At 39.8% G+C, this 15,878-nt stretch overlaps 2 protein-coding genes across 3 annotated transcripts; both read left to right on the top strand.

The window, feature by feature from the left end:
• The first annotated feature begins 317 nt into the window (after positions 1–317).
• On the top strand, positions 318–5,372 carry thap12b (THAP domain containing 12b). Of its 2 annotated transcripts, none has more exons than XM_080428056.1 (5): positions 318–629; positions 1,705–1,825; positions 1,933–2,040; positions 2,151–2,187; positions 2,587–5,372. In XM_080428056.1, exons 1-5 carry the CDS (start codon positions 541–543, stop codon positions 4,485–4,487), a joined length of 2,256 nt encoding a protein of 751 aa, XP_080284182.1. In that variant the 5' UTR covers positions 318–540; the 3' UTR covers positions 4,488–5,372. The 2 variants fall into 2 exon arrangements, with proteins under 2 accessions (XP_080284182.1, XP_080284181.1); XM_080428055.1 differs by having other exon boundaries at positions 2,584–5,372.
• A 1,080-nt stretch (positions 5,373–6,452) lies between these two features.
• Positions 6,453–12,989, top strand: map6b (microtubule-associated protein 6b). Its single transcript, XM_080428809.1, has 3 exons — positions 6,453–7,297; positions 10,187–10,403; positions 12,632–12,989. Exons 1-3 carry the CDS (start codon positions 6,555–6,557, stop codon positions 12,836–12,838), a joined length of 1,167 nt encoding a protein of 388 aa, XP_080284935.1. The 5' UTR covers positions 6,453–6,554; the 3' UTR covers positions 12,839–12,989.
• Positions 12,990–15,878: the final 2,889 nt, after the last annotated feature.

The following is a 15,878-nucleotide window of genomic DNA, read 5'->3' as shown; positions in this document are numbered from 1 at the left end:
CTTGTTTCCTAATGTTGTTTAAACCAGTGGTTCTCAAACATTTTCATGTCAAGGTCCAAGGTAAGGACCCCCAAATTAATATGTAATTGTCTGCATACCCCCATATGATTTTTTTTTTTATACCAGGGATACAAGATTTGTGTTTAACTGTTTTTTTTTTCTGTTTTTCTCATTTTCTTCAATATCGTTTTGTAAATAGCAGATCTACAAGCTCACAACGCGTGAGCTTGTGGCCTAAAGTGCTTCTTTTGGGCTTGTTTTTCTAGACCTGGCTGCTTGTTTCCCTCGCAAAACCTGGCAACACTGGTAGAGGTTTTTGAATCCATCCAAGCTACACTTGTTACATGTTCACAATTGTTAGCTGTATTAGTATTCATTCCGTATCTACAAAGAACTCACAATTGGAGCACAGCACCAGAAACTAAATAGTCTGAAATCCCACTGCAAGGCTCGCGTTACAGGTAGCGTTATTGCAGTTTGCGTGGCATATTATTCGCTAAAAGTTAGCTAGCAGGGCTAGCAGCGTTAGCACGGTGGATAATGCCCAATTTTTGCGCGGCTCCAAACTGCACCAGGAAGAGTACACAGTCTGATCTGGCGTTCTTTAGGTTTCCTAGAGACCCGGAACGGTAAGTCTGATTGTATTTGTTTATACATATAATGATGATGTGTGTAAGCATGGCTGGAACAAGTTAACTGTACTTTAAGTATAGGTGGTTTCCCAGTGGGCTATTCCACTGGTTCTTAACCTGTGGGTCGGCATCCCCAGGGGGGTCCCCACATGACTGTGAAGTGGCAAATTAAGGACTTTTAAGACCTTTATTACCTAGAAAGAAAAGAAAAAGGAGCATTACTGCATCAAAGGTAATCAATCTATACTATAAAAACTGGTCTCACATTGGCCAAATTGTCGAATAATATAAGAAAGAGGCAAACATGAAGAAAAAACCCCATCTGCAAGTTCACAACGCCTCGTGTGAGCTTGTAGATCTGCTATTTTCACAATATTTATCTGTGAAACCGAGTCAAACTAAATGTCATGCCTCAACTCCTACACTTGCAAGTGCCTGTCAGGGTGGGGGGTCCCCAGTTCAAATGATTATTTTGGGGGGTCCCCAGTTCAATTATGACTATTTTGTGGGGTCACAGCCTTAAAATGTTGAGAACCGGGCTATTCTATTATTTACACACATTATTTCAGCAGGATTCATAGCCCTAGCATGGCTGATATTACATATTCATTGCTTATAACACAGACAGCCTTACCACTTACTGTATCTGTGGTTCTATGTGGACTAGAAGATCCATGGCTACTGGTTAGGAGAAAACAGCCCGAGAAATCTGTCTTTCTGAAAGGCACAATGTAAATCATATTTGACACTACAGTGCTAAATGTTATAAAACTTCTCCAATTAAATTTGACCTTAGACACACTAATACGTCTTGGATAGTTTGGTTATTAATGGGAACCAGTTCCAGTTGTTGAGGCCCATCTCTACCACAACCACTGTGACTTGTTCTCTAGACTCTTTATGTTAATTTTGTTCCATAATCATGCAATGTTAATGTGGTCCTGACAGGAATGCACTTTTAAAATCAGTACATGAAGAGACTGAGTGATGGTTGTGAATACTTACTCTTACTTCTATTGTTGCATCCTTTCACTATCTATCAGTGCTTCACAGTTTCTGTTTTATAATGCAGATGCCGACTCTGGGTAGAGAACTGTCGCAGGGCAGATCTAGAGACAAAAACCTCAGACCAATTGAACAAGCACTACAGATTGTGTGCCAAACACTTTGACCCAGCAATGGTGCAAAAAACCGTAAGTAGCCTATCTTGTGTTATTGCAGTCAAAACCCTTACTCAATGAGCCATGACTTTCCAAATGAATAATTTTCTCAAGTGAGCTTATGTGACTTTTTTCCCCAGAGCCCCTACAGGACCGTTTTGAAGGATACAGCTATTCCAACTATATTTGACTTGACAAGCCACCTCAAAAATCCTCATACTCGACATCGCAAGCGCATTAAAGAATTGGTATGAAAATGTAAATTCTTAAGGCTGCTTGAAAATCAACTAATACTTTCAAACCATATTTTTGTGTTTATTTCTTCTCAAAATAAGTATTATTTATTTTTTCTTAATAGACTGAAGAGGATATACGGAAAATCAAGGAAAGGAGATGTAAGTAAATTGTTTTAGTTTCTTTTATGGCTTTAATGTAATTTATTGTTGCAGTACAATACAAATGCAAATATCACCGAGTTGACATACAGTACAATTAAACATTTTGGCATTTACAGCCGTTATCCAGAGCGACTTACAAGTGTGAGATTAGAGTAAATGGCATGAACCCTATAGCTCCTGGGCAACATTCATATAAATGTTACAATGTCATATATTTATATATGGTATATATTTACGCAATTTTTATGGTGTGTGTGTGTGTGTATATATATATATATATATATATATATATATATATATATATATATATATATATATATATATTACACACACATACATATTTTTAATATGTGAACTTCAATCAAATTATATCTTCCTGCCTCTCATCTACAGTAGCATCTTCTATTGAACAGTTGATTTCAAAAAAAGATACAGTTGAGGAGGACAGCAACAAAGACAATGAGCCACAGCTGTCTCCAGACGAGAGGGGATTCCGTGAGTACTTGAGGTCCTTATTTGAAGTTGTTGCCATGCTGGGAAAGCAGAACATCCCACTGGCTACTGACAAGCTACAAGAAGCTAAAAAAGACTGCAGTAACTTCCAGGCCCTGCTAGAATACCGCATGAATGCTGGCGATGTGGCCTTGAGTAAGCGTTTTGGGGCATCAGCTGTGAACACAGAGTGCCTCTCCATGGAACAGCAGAGCCAGCTCCTGGACATCTTTGAGAACACTGTGAGAGAAGAGATACTCATGGAGGCAAGAGAGAGTCGCTTCTTCTCTCTAGTCACCGGAGACCTGGTTGAATTTTCCAATGAGAAAAATCTGCCTCTGTTTTTACGCTTTGTGGATCAGCGCAGCATGCTTAGGGAGGAGTTTCTGGACTTTGTTCCATTCTGTGGTGATGAGCCTTCTCTAGTGGAGAGACTAGAAGCCCAACTGACTGAACGTTGGGGCCTGAGCATGGAGGACTGTCGTGGGCAAGCTCACCAGGCCACTGGGACCTCAACCATCAAAATGAAAGCAGTGGCAGCAATCTTGATGGAGAAGTATCCGTTGGCACTTAACATGCCTTGCTCCTCTCCCGCACTAAACATCCACCTGGCCAACAGTCTACCTTTCCCCAGTGTCCAGATTGTCATGGCAACCTTGAGAAAAATTGATAGTTTCTTTAGCGACCCTTCTACTCAGGGAGAATTAGAGAAAGCTATCTCGGCTAATTACCAAGGGAGTGAAGAGAAAGAAACCAAGTTAAAAGAAGTCTGTGGCTCACACTGGACACAACAGCACAACGTATTTGATTTGATGGTGGATATGCTGGAGGCCCTAGTGCAAAGCATGGATAGCATCCGGGACAATGAGGACGGAAAGTTCAGTGATACACTTACAGCAGATGCCTACTCAATCATAGAGATACTGGCTGACTTTGAGATTATTGTCAGTATAGTCATTTTAAAAAATGCCTTGTCTTTCACCAGAGCTTTTGGCAAGAATCTCCAAGGAGAAACGCTTGATGTGTTTTTTGCTGCCAATACCCTAACTGCCGTGCTGCATTCCCTGAATGAGGTCATTGATAACATTGATGTCTACCATGAATTCTGGTATGAGGAGGCTATGAATTTGGCTACTGCGATGGGGGTTCCTGTGACAGTACCTCGGCTTTTCCTTCGGAAACAGCGTGCAGCTGATGTCGGGGAGGTCCAACCAGAGGCATACTTCAAAGAATATGTGACTGTCCCTGTGATTCGAGGAGTAATCCAGGAGGTGGAGGACATCTTCTCAGAGACCAACCTTAAAGCCCTCAAATGCCTGTCCTTGGTCCCTGCCGTAATGGGTCAGATGAAGTTTAACACCTCTGAGGAAAACTATGCAGAAGTTTACCGCAATGACCTTCCCACCCCAGACACACTCCCAGCAGAACTTCACTGCTGGAGGATCAAGTGGAAGCACAGAGGCAAGGAGGTGCGTTTGCCCACTACCATCCATGAGACCCTCCAGCTATCAGATGTTAAGTTCTTCCCCAATGTGAATTCATTCCTCAAAGTTCTCTCCACCCTGCCCGTACTGAAGATGGAGGACAGTGACCTTGAGACGGCAGGTGACCGGCTGCAAACCTACCTTTACAGCACACCTGTCAAGCACCGGTGCAAGAGTCTGGCCGTGCTTAATGTTAACGGCCATGTCAAGCATGACTTTGATGTCATGGTGGACAAATACTGCAGACTTTACCCTGAAGATGACGAGGCTGAAGTTGAAATTGAAGCGGAAGCCATTACCAAGGCTGAGCCCATGGAGTAAGTTGTGGTGACATAATGTGACATTGACTAAGATTAAGCTTGATGACTTAATGCGACACAATCGAGTTGAAAAGATATGATGTTGCTCATAAACGTTCCTACCCTCTTCAATGTTTTTGCAGCTATTGTTGCACAAAAAAGGAAAAAAAGCTTATTTGTGTGCATTTTTCTATCCATTTCATAATGTAATCAATTAATTATTCTGTTTTTTCTTGCAAAGAATTCACAACACAATGAGATTTTAGGGTTCTAAATGGAACTCTGCTCTGTTTTTCTTTCACCATAAGTCTCCTTCATGTTTCTTATATGCATATTACACAGGTAGGTTACAACATAATTGGGTGCATTTTAACATGGACTTCTAGGATGATTAAGTATTGTCAGATGTAAAGGAGGAATATAAGCGTTATTTGTATCCAGTATCTGAAGACTGAAAAGCAAAGAAAATCCAAACGAATAACCTTGATAATATATGTGTAATAATAATAATGTGAAATATTTTTTTGTAATTATTAATATTTTTGTTCACATCTAATTTTACAGTGAAGGTAGATCACAGTGCATGTTGGACGTTAAAGCATTGGTAGTATAGAGACTAGAGGACTTAACATGCAACATAATTTTGATGCTATATAATTTTGATGCACAACAGAACTTGGAAAAGAGGGGAGACCAGGGAGTGAATACTTTTTGATTAACTGGTTTGTTCTCCGACTTAACAGTGTTTCAGATGTAGATAGTTATCCTGTCGAGGCCTATAATTGCTATGATTTGTATAAAAGTATTTTATATGACGTTACGTTTCTGCATTATATTTTTAAGTAGTCTAGCTTTTCTTATAATACAAGATACTTGTTCTTGGTGTGTTAATAAAATCGTCAATGTCTGTGTTGTGTTTAATTTACATTAATGTAAGGCACACGGTGGACAGTCCAGGCCCAGGTAGGTAGGTGTGTAGTGGTAATGCATTGTATTCTCTCTACAAGGCAGAGTGAACAGTTGCTTTTAGATTAATCAGCATTATGCCGTCATATTCTGGGAAGGAAGCCCGATATTGAAATGTATTTTACTGCTAATGCTAAGCTGCTAAACAATAGCAATGTTTCAAACATTTTAGGTCTTATGTCAGTTTTCATTTACGATAAGAGTGGACAAAAAAATGTTTGCCACCCGTTGACTGTCAGTTCTCTTTAGATTTATCAGCCTCCGTTTAAACGTGATTATGTATTCCATTATAGCAGTTGTGTATTTTTGATCACCTTGTGTTTTTTACAGTGATGATGGGTACAAACAATGTAGAACAGCTTAATCTGAATTAAGCAGCTGTTATTATATTCTGTGTATCCATACTAGTAGGCTACTAGCCTACACCTAGTACTGAAGTGCACACACTTGTGGGGGAAACTTTCACTGAAAATTGCAGATCGACAAGCTCACAACGTGACACAGTGTCTCATTGTGAGCTTGTTGATCGGCTATTTTCAGCGAAAGCTTTCCCCACAAAAACAGAAAGGATGCTAGTATTGAGCCCTGAGGGACTCCGGCTACTCATATGGGAATTAAGTGGTTAAATTGAAGAAATAAGACAAAACCTTTTTAAAATAAATAGTCGTGGATAATGAGGGGTTAAGAATGTCGTCCCTCTGCTGGCCAGACAGACGGTGATGGATACAGGTGATAGTTCACCATACAGACAGACTCACACCACCCTGATGGGCATCTGGAGGCATCACTAAAGTGGGTGGGGTCGGTTTGATGCGCAACTCGCAAGCAATGTAGGGTAGGCTACTCCACCCACCGAACCCAAAAGTCCATTTAAACTTCAACAATAGCTGGTAGCCTACTTGGTATAAGAACACAACGTGCCGGATTCTACCTCATTCCTGGCAAAGATCAGTGCGGTCAATCTTAAAATAGCGAACAGCCCTGAGTGGTCAGACATTGAGTGGTGGTTGCAGCTTGCAGAAGTCTTCGTCTCGTGTGAGTAGCGCATTCTATTTAGCACCATCATCACCGGGCTACGTTTCACTATTAGGCTAGTCGACTGCATTAGCTCCCCCCGATAATAATGGCATGGCCGTGCATTACGCGTGCTTGCTGCATCAACCGTTACTGGAGTGAGTTGGACAAAGGGGACATCGCGGTGCCTTTGGTTTTCTCAAGATACTCGGATGCGACCGAAGGGCAGCATCTCTCCGCCCAGCCTCAACTCCACCAGAAGAGGACCGGCCCCATTGCCATAGAAACCCAGCTTCATCCCGGCGAGCAGGAGTCGAAGGCGCCGCCCGCCGCGGGTAGTAGTGCCGCAGCGGGCGGCGATGCGGGCTCTGCGTCCGTCATGCGCCAAGACTTCAAGGCGTGGAAAGTGCGCCCCGAGCCCAGTTGCAAGCCGAGGAATGAATACCAACGCTCGGCGCTGCCTTTCAACAACGTGACCCAGTATCAGAAGGATTACAAGCCATGGCCTATTCCGAAAAAGGGAGATCACCCCTGGATCCCCAAGCCCAGCCCCACCACCACCACCACCACTACCTCCTCCAGTACCAAGCTGGAACAACATGCCCCTGCTGCCGAGGCCGACAGCGGCGTGGAGAAGAGTGAAATTGAGGAGAAGGTCCAAGAGAAAGTAAAAGAGAAAGAGATTGTAGTAAAAACGCCTAAGAAAGATCAGGCCGTAGATGGAAAGATGTGTGAACAGACGGAGGAGCCGTTGTTGCCGGCAGATGTCAGTGTGGAGGAGAGGAAAGGCAGAGAGGCTGCAGACGCCGTGAACAAACAGATAAAGGATGTTTCGACCGTCAGCAGCTACAGGTAAGTAGGCCTACAGCAGTGGTGGGAATAGTACTCAAATGTTTTACTTAAGTACAAGTATCAATGCTGCAATGTAGAAATACTTTGTTACAATTAAAAGTCAGGAATTCAAAATTTACTTGAGTAAAAATACAAAAGTATTGGTATCAAAATGTACTTAAAGAACCAAAAGTAGAAAGTACTCGTTATGCAATATGTCCCTTTTCACAATGCGTAACATCGCGATGCAGTGTGAGCTTGTAGCTATTTTCAAATGGCCTAAATGTATATAGGGCTGAAGTGGTTACTGTATGTTTTGTAATAATAATCAAAATCTACAAAGTAACTAAAGTTTTCAAATAATTGTAGTGGAGTAAAAGTACAATATTTGCCTCTGAGATGTAGTGGAGTAGAAGACAAAGTACTGAAAATTGGAAATACTCCAGTAAAGCAAAAAAAATACCTCAACATTTTATTTAAGTACATTACTTGAGTAAATGTTCTTAGTTACTTTACACCACTGAAGTACAGTACAGTACTAGGCTAGCCTGGTTGTGGGATTGAGAGTCATGCCACCCATGCAGGCAGGAGAATAGTACAATTACCTATACGATGATGTCATGGGTAGCCCTACTCCTACTTTGTTGTATTATATGTTTACTGCTTTATTAAAGCAAATTAAATCAGTGTTAAACGGTTTCGTTTATAGCAGAAATGCCACATTTTAAATTAAAGGCAAGCCACAGTTTACTGGAGCTGAGAAGATAAAGTATTCACTTGAATTAACAAAATTTCTCCTGTCACTTACTGTATTTTGGTGGTGCATTATTCATCATTAAAATGTAGATCAAGATCAGTTAAGAATTAGTCATAGATCAATGCTGAATTATTGATTCCCCTGTTTTTATCACCCAGTGTTTTGCTAAACAAGATCAATAGCCATTAGCCAATGAAAAAGCCAGCCCTGTAAATAAATGTAGCCTGTCTCTAACATTCTTTGAATGGTTATCTATTGTCTTGGTTAGTAAAATGATGTTAAAGTAAAAGAACAAAGGTATGAAATGAAATAAAATGAATTGTGTTACCCTCACTCTGTCTGTCCTCTTTGAAGGGGGAATATTATTGAATATCAGCTTAAACATAATTCAGATCTTATGTCCTTAGACTGTTTGGACTGGCTATATAACATTAATCGGTAGCCTATAAAACCCAGAATATGGAACATCTCTCTGAAAATATTAAAACAAATTTGTATAGCACTTTTCAGAGCAGTTATAAAGTACAATATTTACTAAAAAGCCATTACACTAACAACAACAAAAATATGTACATTGAAAAAAGCTCTAAGAGACAGGCAAATACAAGAATAACAAATGCAAAAAGACAGATGCAAGTTCTCAGGGACATTGGACTACATGCTATGAGTCTGGAAGACAAAAACACCTTCGATGTTTAGCAGATTTAGGAATGGACAGAAGCACCCTGCCACAAGCTTCCAGCTTCGCAAGAGTTTCAAAGAGATGTCGATGGGGCTAGCCCACGATCAGCCTAAAAGTAATCAATATTAATTTCTCAATGATCAAGAAACCAGTGTATAGCAGTTAAAATAAGGGTAATTTGACCCGCATGAGACCTTGATTTGATTTGGTAATGGCACATAAAAACAAAACAGAGACCTCAGGATATATACACATAAAGCAAAAGATACAACTAAAGTAAAATGAAGCATGTGCTCTAGTATCTCTGGAATACAGCCTCAAATGACCACTATACAATACATATACCGTTGAAGTCCTGTAGACCAGAATACAGCACACCTCTGGCGTTTACACGTTAAGGAGGTAGGAAAACTACAATGCACCCTGCAATTTAATTTAGGATAAGCATACCTGTATTGGGAAATCATCTGTAAGTTTTTTTGTTAAAAGGTTAAAGCACTATATTCTGACAGTAATCATTGCTATAGACTGTTTGTTCAGTCACAGGGGTCTCTCCAGGTCTTTAATAAACAGAAAATAAATTTTCAGGCAAGGCAAGGCAGTTCAATCTGGATAGCACATTTCAATGTAAAGTATGATTTGAACATGCACGGTACATCATTATCAGACTACAGTATCAGATGTATCCTTGTTTATGCCCAAAATGATTGGATATACTGGTTTTGAAGCAATTTGTAGCAATTGTAGAAACATTAGACCTTAATGGTTGAATGTCCAAGCATGTTATAATCATGGATCCAAATATTTTATTTTTAACATTTTGGAAAAAATCGCCAATTATGCATCAAGGTGCCCACTCTTCCTGTTACCATTTAGGGACATTAGTAGGTATAACTGATGTTAGTGAAAAGTGAGATACAAGAAATCATTAAGTCCCATACCATTTCTGGTATCTCATTGTTATATGTGGCAACATATTAGATTATGATCTAATACTATAATTGTTCCAGTTTCATTTAGCAAAGGTTTAACTGGCATCAGACGTAGTGTAAATTCATCAAAGGCATTTCAATTTTCAAAAGGTCAAATGGAGGGCCCAGTGATATAACTGTTTTGCAGTTGAGCTACACAGTAATGCAGCTGAAAATGAGTGAATGTTAAACTATTTGGCCAGTAGCTTTCTTGTTTGAAGACCTAGTTCCATCAAATTAACAGGGCTATAACTGGGCTATAACTATTGTATAGAGACAGAGGTCAAATTCTTTACTTGCTTCCGCAATGCTGTATCACCGAGAGTTAGGGTCACTGCACAGTACACACACACTATAACTGATTACAATAAATCTGAATTGAACATTGGCATTTTACTGACCTAATTAAATACAGAATACTTGCGTGTTGACATGATAGCTGAGCTTTATTTTTCATGTTTTTCCATGGATGTTAAACTGCTGTTTATCATTGCTCTTAGGAATGAATTCAAGGCATACAAGGATGTAAAGCCAGTAAAGCCCATTAAAGCCCCATCTCAGTACCAACCCCCTGTCAAGGAGACCAGCCTAGAAACCAGCACCTACAGTGCCGCGTACAAGGGTGAGCAGGCCAAGGTGTGCCCCGCTGACAATAAGGTGGTGGACCGCAGACGGATACGCACCCTCTACAATGAGCCCGGCAAGGAGACCACCAAGGTGAGGGAACCTTAGCAGCATACAGATCGCTGTCATAAGAATGGAATGAGTCTTGCTGCGTCATATTTCCTTGTCGTTATAGCCTTTGACTCAACACCATGAGTTTGAAACTGTGTACAGTGAATAAAATCAGCGTAATGTATTGTATTAAAAAAAACTGTAAATATAGTGTTAGTTTTGCCTTGCTGATTAAAATAAGCTGGAATTGTTTTTTTTGTGGTAGGCCCACTGTGGCAATAACCAAAATTGAAGTAGTAATAAGTAACCGTTTAACAAAAAACCCTGCTATAAATATATCAACTACTGTATCTAAACTATATATTACCTATTTAAATTCAACTTCAACATCAATTAAAACCATTCACAGCATGTTTCTACTTTTTTAGCAATTCGTTTTAATGAAATAAATACATACTGTGTGATGTCATTATGATGGATATTATCATTATCCAGAAACATCCAATGTTTGGCGTGTAGGCTAGCCAGTAACAATTACCAATGAGAATAAATAACTGAACAACTACATACAAATAAATACAGCAAACAATATTAGTTAGCCTTCTCAGTAATCAGGTTCTTAGTTTTAAAGTCCTATAGAAAGATCCCTCCGGGAACACAACAGCTAGAATTTATATATATACCGTGTGTGTATATAGATAGATAGATAGATAAATTAAAGGAGGCCTGACCTGTATTTGAAGATATTAAGATAGGCTAATATTTCCACATGCATGTCTGTCTCAGTAGTAGGTTACATGTTTGTCTGCATGCAGTGTGTTTAAAAGGACACTCCCTCTCTCACTCTTGTAGGACTTCTCAGAGACTGAGAACAGCTCTGTTCTAAATCTGCTGTAGTCAGGTGTGTTGTCTATTTCTTATAGAAGGCATGGTTGGTTCTGAGGTTGGCCTCAGATTGACCAACAGACACATCCAGATGTATGCACACACACACACACACACACACACACACACACACACACACACACACACACACACACACGCACACAAGCACGCATACACACACACAAGCGCATTTATAGATGCAGAATGCACTAGTAGAGACCAGAGGTCACATTATTGTTAATGTACAGCTGCTAGTGATGATTCTTCTGCCAAACTATCAGCCACTTCCTCACAGTTTGCTCACCTCCCTGCCTCCACCACCCCTCTGTTGGGGTCAATAAGTGATCATGTATCTGCTGTGGACTTGTCCAAGTGCATGGATGGATGGGTGGATTAACAGAGAGATGGAAGGAAGGATGGATGGATGGATCGGGAGACATTTAAAGCACAAGGATCAAAGCAATGTGCAACTATTGCATTGCAATAGATTTCAAAGTAGTCTTCTTTCCACCTTTTGATTAATATACCTTTGATGGCAGTTCATCTTTAATTGTAAAAGTGTCACACGTGGCCTGTCACCAAGGACGAATCCGTTGTCAGTTCTTACAGTGTAAGAACTGCTGGTTGACTGTTACCAAATACACCATTCTATGGCATAAAGCAGTGGTGTGTTCTACCGTGTTAAGCTATATACGTAGTTTGACCTGCAGAAAAAAATCGTAGCCAAGCGTAGCCATCCAGAAACTGTCCGAGGAAGCGTATTGATACGCAGGAGGAGGGGCTGGCGGCAGCAAGAATGTAAACTTGAGTTCAAATAGCCTTTTTCATGTGATAATGTGGCGTCTGAGGTGCAGGCTTATGTGTGGCTATTGTCTTGAGGTGATAATGACCGCTGGCCGCTGGAGTTTCGAAGTAATTCACACATTAACTACTTAACAGTAGAGCGGTTATTTCATTCGGCGACCACGCGTGCGTACATACGCGCACATGTGCACGTGCCGTGCGTGTGGGAGGGAATAATTATATTATGCCCTCCGAAAAAACCTAGAACACACCACTGGCATAAATGTCTAACTGCACATACTAACAGAGCATATCATTTCTGTTTTTAGAAAATGTGTTTTAAGTAGAGAATTTTGCATGAATCACAAATATATTAAACGAAAAGCACGAAAGCACACAATGTGCTGTTTTATTTTCATTACACTAACCACATAGTGCAAATATCACCAATGTAATGTGGTGACATTTGTCTGACATTAATCTTTGGTAACAGGATAAAGAGGGTATGTATTGCATGCACAAAATAAAGCTTTGACATAATATGTCTGTGCTTTGGTTTCTCTAGTAGCTAAATTAACTTATTTGGTTCTACTCTCCCTCAGGTCGACAAGCCTGTATCTCGCACCAGAACAAAAAAGACACCGACCACAACTAGCAAAATGGTGAAAAAAGCCAAAGAGAAGCAGATCGCTAGCTCCCAAACGGCCAAGAAGAAACCTTCCACAAGCACTGCAGAACCCAAGCCAGAGGGTGGCGTCACAAAGAAGAGCAAAGAAATAAGCAACAGACTGGCTGAGGCAAAGCAGTAAAAAAATGCATCTCTGTGTTTTGTTCTTTATTTGTGGAACAAAAGGCCGCTTCAAGAACAAAACCTTTCTCTTCTGTCTATCTTTTTTGTTGCATTTTAATTTACTGTTTAAATGTGGTGCCCGCTGATATTGAGCGTTTGGTTTCATGCAAATTTCTACATAATATTCTCACTATAAGCTATTGTGTTTGTGTATGTGCGGGCTTACTCGTGCGTGCATGCGTGAGTGTGTCAGGGAGTGGGAGTGGGAGTATATGTGTTATTGTGCACATGCGGCGACTTTCTCTACATTGAACACCTATTTTGCTTATTTTGCACTTGTTCATTATTATATCAGTTAATTCTGAAGCCAAACTAAAAAAAGAAAGAATCTCAGAGCCATCGGTACACATGAGCTATGTCTATAAGAAAGGGCATTCTTACCTTATTTTTCTGGATATCCCAGAATCAAGACCAAACAAAAACTCAATTCAACTCATCTTTAATGTAATGATTGTAAACAGTAACAAAGGCTCTCCTTTTCAATCTCTGAGACCGAACTTGGTTTCTCAAAGATATTAAATCTGCATTAATGTTCCATTTCCCGGTTACAGTGCCTCTGCCGTATGGTCCTGGTTTTCATTTCATCGTATTGGATGATATCTGGTTTCATCCGTTTGGTTGCTAGGAAACCAACTGAACTGTAATATAATTGCTACGGCTTGCATGCAAGGCCCCATGTTTGGTTGAGTAATAGCCAAAGTGTAGTAGCTTGTAAATTAAGTCAATCAAGAACATGATATGTTCTGGACATTTCCCAATCTGATGCATGTGTAGAGATAGACTTATGTCACATCAGAAATCAAACAAACAAGTAGACATTCACAAATAAGTAAACACATAGTGTAGTGTGGCTGTATTAAATCAAGCCACCAGCAATATGGTTCTACCCACTGTCTCTAGTAATCTGAACTGGGAATCACTGTCCGCTTTCTACTACTTTGATTTAACATGCATATACTACTGTTTTTACAGTGACAGATGAGTCTTTTGTGACATAGTACCCCATTAGTTGTGCTAAATAAGAAAATAATTATGCACAGGCCTATGATATAGAAATAGGAGAACCTACTGTATTTACTCAATCACCTTCACTTTGAATGGGCATATAAGCCAATGTATTGTAAGACCAGGAGTGGGCCAGGACTTGAAGTTCTTAAAATGCTGCTGTTCAAAAATGCTGAAATCACATTTATTCACTGTGTTTTCACTTATATCAGCCTTCTTTTTTTTACGGCTGTCCACACTGTCCTGTAACACATTAATGTTGGCAGCCCAACTAGCTGTGAGTGAGTGCACAGTCTAGTTATGGTAGGCTATTAGTCTTGTATACTTCCTGTCTTTGCTAAGCTGTGTGTGTGTGTGTGTGTGTGTGTGTGTGTGTGTGTGTGTGTGTGTGTGTGTGCGCGCGTGCGTGTGCGTGTGTGTGTGTGTGCAAGGGGGATGTGAGTATTTGGTTACTGACCTTAGCAGCCTGCTGCCTACACTAGCATCCATTCTGGTCAAGTTACTGGAAGTGCTGCTGAGCATGCCGTCACCCTGGTGCTATATCTCTCATCTATGCTGTCTGTTTTGGGGTTGTGTGGGGTTGTTCGACTGAGTGAAATGACAGAATGTTTATGTCATTATACTGCTACAAATGCATTGTGATTTTGTGCTTGTATTCTAAGCTTGCTGGGTGAAATGATTATTAAAATGACAAAAGAGAATCATCTGTTGTGACTTCTTGAACTCTTGGCTTTAGACATTTGTGTGCGTGCGTGCGCACATCCATTGTGTGTAAAATATTCACTTGTATCCTCTATCCTAGTCTTTTCACCATACATTGTCTTTCTTAGGTTTAGTATTCTTACATTGAAGGGATGTTACTTGTGCGTTTGCACATGGCAGCACTACTTTTTAGTTGAAGAATAGATAATGCAAACCAAAATTTCGTGTGTAAGGTTGGTTGTAACCTCATAATTTAATCAGAGAGCAAATAAGTGTACTTTCTTGGAACATACAGCTAAAATATCTTGGTTGATAACCAACTACTGAAATGATTAGATGGCTCTGAAGTAGATCTGTACTGTACCAGACCACATGCCCCTCTTCAAGTCTCATCTATTCCTTTAACAGTTTTTCTAATTGTATCCAAACAAGTAAGCACTTTTCTGGACCACATGTATGAAATGAAGTTGTGTTAAAAATTAAAAAAATAACATTATCAGCTGTATGTCATCTATTGTATTGCTAACTGGACCATTGTATAATATTTGGCACCCAAAAAACACCCAAACAAAAAAGGTGTGCTACACTGTCTGTGTCAATATAAGCTTCATGTCATTGTGTGTCTTTAGTCTGAGTTCAAAGTACATCTATTTTATTTGTATTTATCATATTATCATGTTTAATGGATTGTTTTTTACTGTAGATTATTTTGTTCAGTTAAATCACTGAATAGCTATTACATGGTGGTGGTCATTTGTCTGCGAATCAGTCATCCTAACATAAAACTGCATGAATAATTCAGTTGTTATGAGGCAAAGTTACATTTGGGGAGCAGTATGAAATATTGAGAACAAGACCATATATGACAGTGGATCAGCCACCAATGCAGTGATCTCTGAAAGAAAAAAAGAGTTGTTGGTGTACTACATTGGCTATTTGAAAATAGCCGATATAAAAGCTCACAACGTGTCGCGATGTGACACGTTGTGAGCTTGTAGATCTGCTATTTTCACACACACAAAAAAAATCATCTTGAAGAAAATTTGAAAAATGTGGAATATTTATTTAAACATTTAATACAAATCTTGTATGGGGGTCCCTGGCATAAAATATTTTCAGATGAGGGTCTTACAGTAAGACCATGTAAACGTGGGAGAAGTGTCTTCAGTACAGCTTTAAATTCCTTTATATATGCAAATTACTACCTGAGTGAACAGACTAATTCACAATATTCCATAATTCATTCATGTTGTCTCTTTTGCAAATCAACAGACATACACTACACTTATAAA

This window comes from Gymnoscopelus braueri (assembly GCF_963280865.1).
Source record: "Gymnoscopelus braueri genome assembly, chromosome: 5".
Classification (NCBI taxonomy): Eukaryota; Metazoa; Chordata; class Actinopteri; order Myctophiformes; family Myctophidae; genus Gymnoscopelus; species Gymnoscopelus braueri.
The sequence above is the reverse complement of the archived record's forward strand: the minus strand, read 5'-3'. Positions and strand labels throughout refer to the sequence as shown.

Excerpts from the sequence above, each read along its gene's own strand:
- thap12b (XM_080428055.1), top strand. The coding sequence starts at position 541 with ATGCCCAATTTTTGCGCGGCTCCAAACTGCACCAGGAAGAGTACACAG. Across the intron at positions 2,041-2,150 it reads GCAAGCGCATTAAAGAATTG|ACTGAAGAGGATATACGGAA; the intron begins GTATGAAAATGT and ends TTTTCTTAATAG. Across the intron at positions 2,188-2,583 it reads GAAAATCAAGGAAAGGAGAT|TAGCATCTTCTATTGAACAG; the intron begins GTAAGTAAATTG and ends TCTCATCTACAG.
- map6b (XM_080428809.1), top strand. The coding sequence starts at position 6,555 with ATGGCATGGCCGTGCATTACGCGTGCTTGCTGCATCAACCGTTACTGG. Across the intron at positions 7,298-10,186 it reads TCGACCGTCAGCAGCTACAG|GAATGAATTCAAGGCATACA; the intron begins GTAAGTAGGCCT and ends CATTGCTCTTAG. Across the intron at positions 10,404-12,631 it reads CCGGCAAGGAGACCACCAAG|GTCGACAAGCCTGTATCTCG; the intron begins GTGAGGGAACCT and ends ACTCTCCCTCAG.